The sequence below is a fragment of the Chrysochloris asiatica genome, unplaced genomic scaffold (genome assembly GCF_000296735.1).
Source record: "Chrysochloris asiatica unplaced genomic scaffold, ChrAsi1.0 scaffold00049, whole genome shotgun sequence".
Classification (NCBI taxonomy): domain Eukaryota; kingdom Metazoa; phylum Chordata; class Mammalia; order Afrosoricida; family Chrysochloridae; genus Chrysochloris; species Chrysochloris asiatica.
In genome coordinates this window covers 7,035,644-7,048,763 of record NW_006408567.1, presented here as the reverse complement: position 1 = coordinate 7,048,763, position 13,120 = coordinate 7,035,644, and the positions used below count along the sequence as shown (strand labels likewise).

At 43.7% G+C, this 13,120-nt stretch overlaps 1 protein-coding gene across 2 annotated transcripts in view; it reads left to right on the top strand.

The window, feature by feature from the left end:
• TIAM1 (T-cell lymphoma invasion and metastasis 1) overlaps window positions 1–7,064 on the top strand; it is a 180,944-nt gene extending 173,880 nt beyond the window's left edge. For both annotated transcript variants that reach the window (XM_006862526.1, XM_006862525.1), the window contains 2 exons: window positions 2,793–2,965; window positions 6,585–7,064. In XM_006862526.1, coding sequence (XP_006862588.1) covers window positions 2,793–2,965; window positions 6,585–7,054 — 643 coding nt within the window. In that variant the 3' untranslated portion in view covers window positions 7,055–7,064. The remainder of the gene's footprint in view (window positions 1–2,792; window positions 2,966–6,584) is intronic.
• The last annotated feature ends 6,056 nt before the right edge of the window (window positions 7,065–13,120 follow it).

Here is a 13,120-nt window from a genome sequence, read left to right as displayed (position 1 = left end):
CCATCTGTGTGCTCCAAGCCAGCCTCTGCCTCCTGGGACACTACATGCTTAAACGTATTATTCAATACTTACTAAACATAGTTAGGGGAGTCCTGCTGTGGTGCTGTGGGTTAATGCGCTGGACTGCAAAGCCGTTTGAACTGTAAGGTTGGCAGTTCAAGCTTACCAGCTGCTCCTCGGAAACCTAATACAGGATTGCTATGGGTCAGAATTGACTCAACTGCACTTAAAAACAACAACAAACGTATTAATTCCACCACTTGTCTGTCAGTTTGTTGTATTGTGGTGGCTTGTGAGATGCTGTGATTCTGGAAGCTATGCCACTGGTATTTTAAATACCAGCAGGGTCACCCATGGTGGACAGGTTTCAGATGAGCTTCCAGACAAAGACAGACTAGGAAGGAGTGACAAACTGCTTCTGAATATTTAGTCACTGAGAAACACTGTCAGATACAGTGCCAGAAAATGAGCCCCTTAGGTTGGAAGGCACTCAAAATTCGACTGGGGAAGAGCTGCCTCCTCAAAGTAGAGTTGATCGTGATGATGCAAAGGAGTGAAGCCCGCGGGACCTTCATTTGCTGATGGGGCCCAACTCAAAATGAAGAGAAACAGCTGTAAACATCATTAACAATCAGAATATGGAATCTACAGTATCATGTTTAGTAAGGTCGAGGGTCAGAGAAAAAGAGGAAGACCCCCAGCGAGATGGTTGGCAAAGTGGCAGCATTAATGGGCTCAAGTGTGGCAACAATTGTGAGGTTGGCCCAGGATCGGGCAGTGTTTCATTCTTTTGTGCATAAGGTCGCTATGAGTCAGTACTGACTCGATGACACCTAACAATAACAAACATAGAAGAAGAAGAAGCTAAACTATTTTTTTTTTTTTTTTAACGAATGTGGACAGTAACCTGGTCAATTGAATACCTTTTGGAAAGAAATATAAATTTTCAAGTGTAATGAACATACAAAAGAGGGCTTTCTTCCCATTTGATAAATTAGAAGCACATAGACATCATACAGTGGTTTTGTTTTTTGGAGATATGGTATCTATTGTAGCACCTCTGACATATAGAGCAGAGTCAAGTGGGAGGGGTGAGAGATTGTGCATGTCTAATAACCAGGATTCCTCACCATTAGAGAAACTGCATCAGTGGGAGGCTAGTGTAAGTTACACAGCATCATCCACAGATCTTTGGTGGAAGTTCCTCATGTTAACGTGTAACATCTTCTACTCTAGTTCTGTGAGAATCTGAGACCTTTTTCTATAGGCAGCCTGTGATGGACTGAATTGTATCCCAGGGCGCCCCCCCTCGCCCCCCCTCCAAAAAAAAAAAGTTGGAATTTTAAACTATACCAGTGGATGCTATTCCATTTGGAAATAAGGTTTTCTTTGTTGTGTTCATGAGTTCATATCAGCATAGGGTGTGTTCTAACCCTAGTCACTTCTGAGTTACACAAGAAGTAAATTAAACAGAGACAAGCCAGCACAGATGGAGGAAACATAGAGACCACCAAGGAACTGAAGGACATTGGGTTTACAGAAACTGAAGTAGATCTTTCCCCAGAAATGACAGTGAGAGAGATCCTATCCCTAGAGCTGCTGCTCTGAATTTAGTTTTAAGCCTAATCAGTGAGAAAATAATTTTTTGTTTCTTAAAGCTACCCACTGATGATAGATAGTTTTGTCACAGACACACTGGCAAACCCAAGATTGTTTTGAAATCCACCTGATTGAAAACATTGAGAGTTTAACTGGAAACATAATTCTTACCAGTTATTGTTTGTTTCCATCAAGTGGGCCCCCAAAGCATAGTGACCTGGTGGACAGTGGGACTGTTGTGATCCATAGCGTTTTTACTGGTTGACTTCTGAAGGTAGATTACCAGGCCTTTCTTCCTAGACTTAGTCTAGAGGCTCCACTGAAACCTATTCAGCATCATAGCATCACAAGCCTCCACTGATAGATGGGCGGGCTGTCTGCACATGAGATGCCTTGGCCAGGAATCAAACCTGGGTCTGACATGGAAGGGCGAGAATTCTGCCACTGACCCAGCAATGCATTAACCCCTCTCCACCAAATCTTACCTATGAAGTACTTTTTAACTGGGAGAGTTAGGACTTGAGAAGATCTTACAGCTCTTAGCAGTGTAGCTTAAATATTTATGTGTTGCAAAGTGTCATGGAGTTTGTATTTAATACGATTCCAACTTGAAAGGAAACTAAGGACCTAGGGCCATCAGTTTTAGAGAGCTCTGCTGAGCGACTAGCATCTTGTGGTTCTTTTTATCCTCAAAAACCTGGTAGCCTCTGCTATGTGCAAACTTTGTTAACTTCTGTGTGCACAATCCATCTGTCTGTTCAGTAGTGGATTATTGGTATTATTAGTTGATATCAATTTGGATCCGGCTTATGAGGACCCAGGTGTACAAAGTCAAACTGCTCCACAGGTTTTTGAGTCTGTGATTTTTGGAGCATATCACCAGAACTATCTTCCATGACACCCCTTGTGGGTTCAAACCACCAACTTTTAACCATTTGTGCCATCATTAGTGGAGTGTTCTGTTGCAGACTGGCCGCAGGAGACGCACTACAAAGCATCAGGGGAAAGGAGTATGTGTTCTTCATTCCCAGCTGTGAAAACATCTGTCTGTCAGCATAGAAATGGGAGTCAGGGCCTTAGTTATTAACCTTTAACTCCTGGGTGATATTTGTTTGTCTGCAGCTGGTGACATTACAAGTGAGCCCGTATGTTAAGTATTGCTTCCCTAACATGTGTGAATCTCCTTTTCATAGCTCCCCAGAGAGCCGGAAGGATTTCCTGAAGGGCGTGCATTCGATCCTGCGTGATAAGCACAGAAGACAGCTCCTCAAAACCGAAAGCCTTCCCTCATCCCAGCAGTATGTCCCTTTTGGAGGAAAGAGATTGTGTGCGCTGAAAGGGGCCAGGCCAGCCATGAACAGGGCAGGTACTGTGGGGATTCAGACATTCAAGATCCCAGTCACCCCCATTCCACAGTAGGACTCAGTAAGCTTGACCTCCTTACTGAGCAAGACTTCAGTGTGGCCCTGTGGGGGCTCACATGGGAATAGGGTTTTTCCCTGGTGCAAGGGTCTTTCCCTTTGCTTCTGGTCCTGATGGCTCCCTGGGGATCTGCCCTGTGGTAATTTCTCCCACCCTCCCTTCAAGCCTGCCCTCTGCTGCCCTCCTCCCTGTGGCTGGTGAGCTCTTCTCTCATTCTCCAAGCCAGGATTTAGGAGCATCCTCTTCTAGAGGGGCGATCCTGGCCTGCCTGCAGAATGAGAGCTGCTGCTTTGCATGACAGCCAGCTGTGTCTAGCAAAAAGCAGTGTGTCCTATTTCAGAAGGCCACAGCTGCTTCGCCCAGAAGCACAGCAAGGCCCATGCTCAGTAAGGATTCCAGGTGTGAGGAGTCTGTGAGGCATCAGAGTTTTATCCCTGCCTCATGCCTGCAGCTTTATTTTTAGTCTCACTGCTGGTTTGATGAAGCCTTGAGTTGCTATTGGAAAAGAGGGGTCCAGAGTGGTCCTGGGGTAAATATTCTCTTAGGACTCAGCACTGTGGATCAATAGGATGGGAGGTCAGAATGAACCCATGTGAGGGACCATGATGTATTCCTAGGGAGAAAGATACTTTCATATTACTCATGTACTTAATGACCTCAAGATGTCAACATTTTTATAGCGCTTCTCTTCAGAGGCAGCCTGGAATTTTATAAAGGGGGTTGAGGGTACTAGGGGATTCCAAGAAAAGAGGCATCATTTGCATTTGCCAAAAAAGGTCGCCGACCTTTGTCTGCATGATCTTCCCACTGTTCTCCTTTGCGGTGAAGAAGCATAGATAGAACTGTGAATGGCAGGAAGTTTGATTTTATAGCTAGAACCTAATGTAGTATCAATAAGGGATTATTGCATTCTTTAAGCACCTTAGGTTTAAATTAGTTATCTTAAACCTGCTCTCCAATCAATTGATAAGTATTTTTTGACACTTAATGTGTGGAACGCCCAGAGTTCTGAGTTTTCCAGGGTATGCCGCGAGAGCCTCATATACCTCCCTACTTCCTGTTTCTCATGGGGTCACCTGAGTGGAAGGCTCACTTATCCTTTTAGATCTCACACTAGAGAATGTTATCTCGGAATTCTCTAACCTGCTTCCTTTGCTTGCCAGGGCATATTTTATTAGGGTTGGAATATGTGTCCCAGACTGTCATTGGCTAGGTTCCAATTGCTAATCAATGAACTCAAATTTAGAACTCCATTTACTTTGAAAGTAGGTACTTTCAGTCTGTAAGACACTCAGAGGTTTTCCTGCCGAGACTCCTTTGGACTCCCCAATAAAAGAAAGCCAAAGCAACCCATAGCCTGCACCCTCATCGTGAATTTCAAGAGAATGTCTTAATGATGTAGTAACCTATTGGTTTTGATTCATGGAAGGATTTTCTGCCTAATGATTCATTTTGGCTGAAGAAAATATTTAGTCCTTATAAAAAATGTTTTTAATCCCTCAGTATCATCAGGGTCTTAGGTTAAGTGATTTTCAAATGTGCTCAAGTGGACCGGTATAGCACTAACCAGTCTGCCTTAACAACAAACACTGGAAATATTCCAATCAATATTTGTCTCCATGAGAGATTGGGCAAAACCCAGTCAGACTGGCTGGATTATTAACTTCCTTTTAATAATGCAGAAATAACCCATGCTTTGTTTTGTATGAATATCCAGGTTGTTCATTTGTTTGGATAGGATAGTAAAAAGCCAGATATCCTGACTCAAAAGACTGGATGTCTGCTGGTAACCCAATTACCATATATCTATTTTTTGTTCCAACATTTTCTTTTCTTATAATAAATACATAGAACAATTGTGGAAATTATATGGTAAACATACCTATATTTTATAATTAATACCTTAATCTATTTTCATGATCACATATCTGTCCGTCCATCATCCCATCCACTCATCTTACGATACATTTCAAAGTTACAAACATTTAGTATACATCACCCTTAAATAGTCAGCATTAATACACATTACCCAGTTTTGATGTGAGGTAGTTCCAAATATGATCAAAGACAACTCAGGCTCCACTGTGGGGATGTTGAGATAAAGGTAGACAGGAAGCTTTGCTTCTTCCCAATGGAGAAGGGAGCTTTCCCCTATCTTTTTTTTTTTTTTTTTTTTTCAACCTGCTCAAACCAGAGTGGTAGCCATTTATTCTATGTTTTATGATGGTGGAATGTTCTGGAATGCTGATGATTCTTTCAGGCAGAGGTTGCTTGAATGGAGGCCATTGCCCAGCTCCCTGACCCTGTGCCCACTATGACTGAAGTCAAGACTACCTGGAACAGTAATCAAGAATAATTCACTTACTTCTAGCAGCACTGAAGCAATTTAGCAGTTTTTAGGCTTAGGTTTCAGAAAAGTTGTTTCCAAGTGGTTTTTCATGTGGGCTCTTCCCCTCCCTTTGAATGCCACAGTGCATTTTTTTCTTGATCTCTAGTATCAAAACTAATTACCAGTGAGGGCGAAGCCGCAGCCGTCCTGTTTGATCCGTCTTTTGTGTATGTGTGTGTGGTGGACTTATTTGTTTGCTTGGTTTAGTGTGGGTTTTCATTGATTTGTTTTTAATAATTCTGGCTTCCTAGAGGAGAATAGAATGAAAGAATGAGTTCAGAGATGTATTTATCATTCTTAACTTTATAGAGCACTTGGTTGATCAAGTGCTTGAATGTCATATGCTATTTATTTCTCATCTAACCTACTTGCTGATTTCTTAACTGCCTTGGTGAAGAGAAAGTGGGGATACACCGATCACAGTCCAGGAGGACCTAAGGCTCCCTCCCATTGGGCTTATCTTACAGTTCATGTGGGGCTTTGTCAGAAAGACTGCAGAGAAGTAACCAGAAGCTTGATGTCCCTGAGAGTTGCTCGCTTCCGTCAACTCTCTGAGGGGTTTCGTGCCTTCCGTTTAACCACAAGTCCTCAAGAAATATTGCATTTAATTTCCCAAAAAATAACATAACTGTAACCAGTACTTTTGCCAATTTGGTACATCAGGGTGGTTTTTACAAGTAGAGTAATGCCCCTACCCTTGCTGAAGACCTCTCTCAGCTAGTTGAACCCAGGGAAGTCCTGGGCGTCTTCAGATCACAGTGCCATAGCCAAGTGCCAAGTTGAGGGTGCTAACTCACTAACATCCCCAGGTGAGGAACCAAGAGTCTGTTACCTGCCTCTCAGGTGTACAGGTTAGAGTATTAGAAGGTTTTCAGAGGAAGTTGAATCCTCTTTTTCCTATAATCTACAACTTCTGTGCCTTTCCCCATGCCCCCTACCTCCCAGTCAGTTGCTGTAACACCTACCAAATCCGGGCTTTTGTACAGAGTACCCATGACTCCAAGATGGACTGGTGAAATAAGGATTTTTTTTTTTTAACCCCAAAAATGCCATCAAGGCATAAAATGCATACCTTTCAGTTTTTGCTTTCCTTTGACTCTGTTTGCTTTCTGGATTTCCATCTCATGTAAAGCATGTGGGGGTTTTATTTTTATATTTTTGTGTGTGTGTGCAGTGTCTGCCCCAAGCAAGTCACTTGGGAGGAGGAGGCGGCGACTGGCCCGAAACAGGTTTACCATTGATTCCGACGCCGTCTCCGCCGGCAGCCCAGAGAGAGAGTCCCAGCAGCCGCCCAGCGGCGGGGACACTGATCGCTGGGTGGAGGAACAGTTTGACCTTGCTCAGTATGAGGAGCAGGAGGACGTGAAGGAGACCGACATCCTCAGTGACGACGATGAGTTCTGTGAGTCAGCCAAGGGCGCCTCAGTGGACAGAGACCTACAGGAAAGGCTTCAGGCCACCTCGATTGGGCAGCGGGAAAGAGGCCGGAAAACCCTGGACAGTCATGCATCCCGGATGACACAGCTCAAGAAGCAAGCTGCGCTGTCAGGCATCAACGGGGGCCTGGAGAGCACAAGCGAGGAGGTCATTTGGGTCCGGCGGGAAGACTTTGCCCCGCCCCGGAAACTGAACACTGAAATCTGACTGTGCCGCCCTCTGGCACGAGACAGTGTAGATACCTGCCCCGCCCACCCGCCCGCCCTCCGCCCGCCCTCCTGAGCCTGCCGGGAGACGTCCCCTCCGAGCGAACGCACTCTTGCACACACGGTTCGGGCAGCCGACTCTCTTCTGAAGCCATGTAGCCACCCGACTTGGTCACTTCCAACAACAGCATCAGAGAGAATGGTTCCAAATTCTAAAAAAAGCTTGAGTCCTATCTTCTGTAGATTACTAAGGGCTTTTATTTATTCTAAATGAATCAGGGCCTGCAGAATGAAAAAGACAAAAAAAAAAAAAGATTAGATAGCATTGGAAAGCAAATTTAAATGACCTAGCCCGCTCCCCAGGAGTATGTACAGCAGATAAGTACAAGGGGGCAGCACAAAAATGAAATAAAAATGATCGCTGTATCCGAAACCAATCTGAGTCATCTCCTAGTGGGGGAGCCCACCCCATTCAAACCCACAATGAAACGGAACCACTGCCCACCTTGCAGTATTCCTGCCCTCCCCCTCTTAAATGTCTGAGAATATGTGTATTTTAGGAATGTGTGAGGAGAGGGTGGAGATTTATGTTTTGATGAGCCTTTATTTCTTTTTTCCGTTTTGGTCTCTGTCAGTGTCCGAAGCTCTAGTTTTGCATAGAATTATAAAGATGCCAAACTCTTTGCAAAGAGATTCAATTTATCACTTGCAAAATAGAAAGGGAAAAAAATAAAACTATTTTTTTGTATTTTACCTGAGATGCAGGGGCACAAACAGGTGAGGATTTTACAGTGTTCATGTAACTCTGGAGTTGGGCTAGAGAAGAATGATATAATCTTTTACAGAGAGAAGGAAGCATGGTGATTTTATATTTATATATGAAAGGCCAACAAGAAACTCATGCTTAGGGTTCACATTTTTTCCCCAAGATTTTTTTTTTTAAACGTCTGAATCTCTATTTGAGGATGGGAATTTGGGTGGATGAAACAGGACACCAAATGGGCAGTGTGTGCCTGTTGCACATGGCAGGGGTGGGAGCCTCCTGCGGGGTTACCATGATGATCATTGGATTTTTTCTTTTCTCCATCAAAAAATGCATCTTCATCCATAGATGACCCACCCCCTTCCCTGACAGTCCACAGCCAAACCTGTAAGCCAAACAATCTCTACAAAGACATCTCTTGGATTTTAACACTTTTCTTCATGCCAACGAAACAGGGTAAACTTGCTAAAACTCTGGACATTTTAAACAGATTTACAATTAGGAAAGAACAAAAAACAAGTTATATAGCACTTTCAATTTTTTTTTTTAATTAAAAAACAAAATGAAAAAGGTTTATAGCTTTTTTTTCTCTCCCCATTTCCACAATATCCACTTCCTAAGAAGGGTTGAAATAATAAAACTTTCTTTTTTGGGGAAAAATATCTATTTGGTGTTTGACACATCAGTAGGTACTTTAAAGACCTGAATTTTATAGTAGTGTTAGGAATTATATTTTATAAAAATCAGTTATGACTTTATATTTCCAGATAATAGAGAGTTCAGAACATCATGCTCTTGTGCCCCTGCTTGCTTTCCCTGCTTTCCCGCCCTCTCCCCTTCCCCTTTCGGGTCTCCAGGGCTTTGAGCTTGATCTTTTGAAAAGTTTTATTCTATTAAATTTTTGCTATATCTTCTGGTTTTCCTAAAAGCTTTAGAATGGTTTCTATACCCTTTGTATCACTGCATTGTTCCATATCATCCCCGGTTCGATTGTGTCCGGAATGAATAACGGAAACCGAGGCTTCTAACATCATAATCTGCTAGTCCCAGTGCAACGGGGTCGTTGGAAATACTGGAAAGTCTGGTGCTTGGAGAGGGTGCCATTGTCTCTTGTACATAAGGTCATGACGTGTCTATGTCCAAAGTTCTTATATATTTCTTTTATAAGCTGAAAGAAGGTCTATTTTTATGTTTTTAGGTCTATGAATGGAACGTTGTAAATGCCTGTCAAACAATAAAAATATTGAAACGTGTCTGGACAGTCCTGTGCCTTTTTAAACAGTGGGAAGATGAGTCTGCACTTTTGGTGGGAAAGAGTTCATGGGAGGAAATTCTTGAAGATGCTGCTTTTTTTTAAAGACACAGTGATTCTCATGACTTCTAGGGCAGGGGTGGGGAACCTTTTTTACTGCCAAAATTTATGACATCATTTGCAGGCCATACAAAAATAAAAAATTAGCCTGGTGTGAAACTGACTTCAGTTGCTCAGAGTCTTGGTGTGAAGACTTGGAGATGGGTGGATGGAGGGGTATATAGATAAAATTGAAATCCAGTCCATTGCTGTATCCTCTGCCCCAAGAGGTTTGCTATTAGCTGGTTGGCAGTTCAAGGCTACCCAGTGGCTCCATGGAAGACAGACCTGGCAAACTGTTGATATAAATATTATAGCCAAGAAAACCCTATGAAGCCGTTCCACACTAACTCAGGGCATCACCATGGTGCTAGAGAGCTGCCTGCCATTGAGTTGAATCTGCCTCATTGGCAACTGCAAGATTAATGTCCTTTTTGGAGGACCAACACTAGGCTGGTCCCTGTGAGTTCGAGGTTAAAAATATCCCAGATGTCTGACTTTTCTAAAACGCTATGTTGTTAAGTGCTGTTGAATTGGTCCCAACTCATAGCAGCCCTGTATAGGGTTTTCAAGAAGCAGCTGTAGTTTTGAACTGCTGACCTGTGGCTAGCAGTCCAGTGCTTATTTATCCTATAGCACCACACCAGGATTCTACCACTTCATAATCGCTAATACCAACTACCATTCCTCCCTTTAGTATTGTCTGCTGGTTTTGCAATCCATTATGACATTTCACAGAATTCACAAACTGCCAAGGAAATGCAACAGCCTTATGTATAATAAAACAAGCAATGCCTGGTCCTGCCCTGTGTCCATGACTGCTGGCATGGTGGGCCAGCTCACCGAGGGTCTCCCTCAATGGCTCTGCTTCACCTAGCATGATGTCCTCTAGCAACTGATTCCTCCTGATGATGTGTCTGAAACAAGGGAGTTGGATCGTCTTATGTTGTGATCATAGAGTTTTCATGGGCTCACTTTTGGAAGTAGGTAACCAGACTTTAATGCCTAGACTTAATCTGGAAGTTCCACTAAAATCCGTCCATGGTGAATGATCCTGCTGATTCTTGCAATATTGGTGGCGAGCTGCCACACTACGACAAACTGACAGATGGGTGATGGATTTGAAGGACAGGATATACCATAAAGATGGATCTGAATGGTGCATGGCTCAATTTCTTCCGTTTTCTGCCACCTCCTTGTGGGAGCACACAGAGGGTGAGCCAGGAAGCATTGGGGTGATGTGGAAAGGACATGCCTTAGGGTCAATGAACTCTGGGATTCAGGGCCGCTTGGTGCCCAGGTCTCCACAGAATCACACAAAAGATAGACGGGATCCTTGGCTAAGTTTCCTTTCAGAGTTCTGGATCTTGCCATTTCCTTTCCAATCTCCCCGTCCCTCCCCTTCAGGTAAAAGGGTTTTCTCCTTCCTGGTTGTTGGAGGAGAAGGTTTTCACCGCACAGGCACGGCAGTGCTCTAGGCTCTTCAGCCTTCCAGTTGCCTTTGAAAGACTCTGGCTCCTGGTAACCCCATGTGTGTCATAGCATTATGTGTGCTCCATAGGGTTTCCAGTTACTGATTTTTCAGAAGTAGAATCCCAGCCTTTTTCTGTGGTGCCTCTGTGGGACTTGAACTGACTTCCTTAGCAGTGGAGCACATTGACTGTTGGTACAACTTAGGGTTCCCTGTGATATTTCCCAAACCAAACCCACTGCCATCAAGTCATGATGTTAAGTGCCAGGCAGTCAATTCCAACTCATAGCAACTTATACAGGGTTTCTGAGGAGCAGTTGCTGGGTTTGAACCACTGACCTTGCAGTTCCCACTCCAGTGCTTATCTTACAGCGCCACACCAGGAGTCCATTCTGGATGACTTGTTACGTGCCACTGACTCATAGAGACCCTGTATAGGGTTTCCACAGAACAGCTGGTGAGCTTGAACTACCGACCTTACTGTTCAACTTTGCGGTCCAGTGCATTAACCCACAGCGTCAGCAACCCCTATGTTGGGTTTCAGGAACTGTAAATCTCCATAGAAAGGAGCTCTGGTAACACAGTGGTTATGAGTCAGGCTGCTAACCTTAAGGTCAGCAGTTTGAAATTACCAGTCATTCTGCTGGAGAAAGATGAGGCTTTCTGCTCCTGGAAAGATTTACAGCCTTGGAAAGGATATGCAGGGTGGCTGAGTCGGAACTGACTCCAGGGCACATCACCACCACCACCACCACGAAATCTCTATAGGAGCAGATGGCCTTATCTTACTCCATTGGAGTGCTGGTGGGTTTAAGCCACCTGTCATGCAGTAAACAGCCCAGTGCTTAACCCATAGTACCACCAGGCCACTCCTGCTGTTCATGTGGTCTGTGGACCAGTAGCATTACAGAAAGCCTGTCAGAAATGCAGACTGTTGTGCCCCACCCAGATGACTGAACATAACCTGCATTTTAACGAGATGCCAGGTGATTCCTGGACATATACAAGTTTGAGAAGCATTAAAAGGGTGGTCTCCAAACCGGTGTTGAACACTGATTCTGAATACATAACCTTTGGGGGGTAGCTGGGGATTGGGGAGTGGGTTTTTGTTATGTGCCTATATAGCAAAACATTTGGCATTTCAACAATCTTTACATATCCAGTCCAGTAACATGTTCACCATGTTGTGCATTCATCACCTCTGTCCATTCACAAATCTTACCATGGCCCTTAATGTTTCCCATGCATTGACTCTTTAGTATATATCTTTATTATCAAGTTGGGTCCAACTCAGAGCTTCCGAGAAGCGGCTGACTGGTGGGTGTGAACCATTAACCTTGCAGTTAGCAGTCCAGTGGTTATCTTACAGTGTCACACCAGGACATCCTGGTTGTGGTTCAAGCTCACCAGTCACTCCTTGGAAATCCTATACAGGGTTGCTGTGAGTAGAAACTGACTCCATGGCACTTAACATACATACATACTACAAGGGGCCTTCAGAAAGTTCATGGAAAAGTGGAATGAAAAGATGATGGGCTTTTTCCACACACTTTTTGAAGCCCCCTCATCTGTGTTTGTAGGCACTATTGCACCAGTATCTACATTTTACAACACAGAAAGTTTTCTGTATTCACTGCTCCTCTCTTGGGGGATGTTGGAAACCAGCTGACGCGTCCTTGATGAAATTATTCAAATAATTTGCACTCCAGTGTAAGTGAGAATGAAGCCATTTGTTTCCTGTTTAATTGCTAATTTTATCTGTCTAGAAGTCTTGAGTGTCAAATGAGATATATAGAAATGATCATAATGCTCCTCCTACCCCCCAGCATGCATCCAGCCTCCAAAGTCCAGTCATCACCATCTCACTTCTACATCCTTGTCACTCACTAGTCACACCCGTGGCTCTATCACTCTGATTGTAGTCACCCGGAGCAAGGTCAGGGCTCACAAGTTAAAAGTACACAGTCCTTCAGACTGCCAGATAGCCAGACATCAGGCACAAGTTTGGGGAGCCCATATGACACCCCAAACCTTTGACCTTCCAGTTACAATTTTTTTTTATTTATAGAATACTTTATTAGTTTCTGTAATCAAACCCATGTAGATAAGACCTTACATATTTAATACAGTGCGTTACCCCTGTACAAATGGGAAAAAAAAATTAAGTTTAACGTTTCTAGACCAATATGGCTGTTAATTTCTGTACAATGTCCAGTTACAAATTTGAAGTTGGTTTCTCACTACCCCATAGGATGCCAGCCGGAAGCTCGGAGTCAATACAACACTTTCTGATCTGCTGGCTCCTGTTGCCCCTTTGGGTTTGAGAATTTGCTGGAATGACACAGAATTCATGGAACGACACCATCGTTGTTACTACAGATTTACAGGGTTGTTCTTGTTAAGTGCTGTCGCGTCTGTTCTGTTCAACTCATAGTGACCCTGTTAAAAATTTCTGAGGCTATAAATCGGCAGGAGCCAAAAG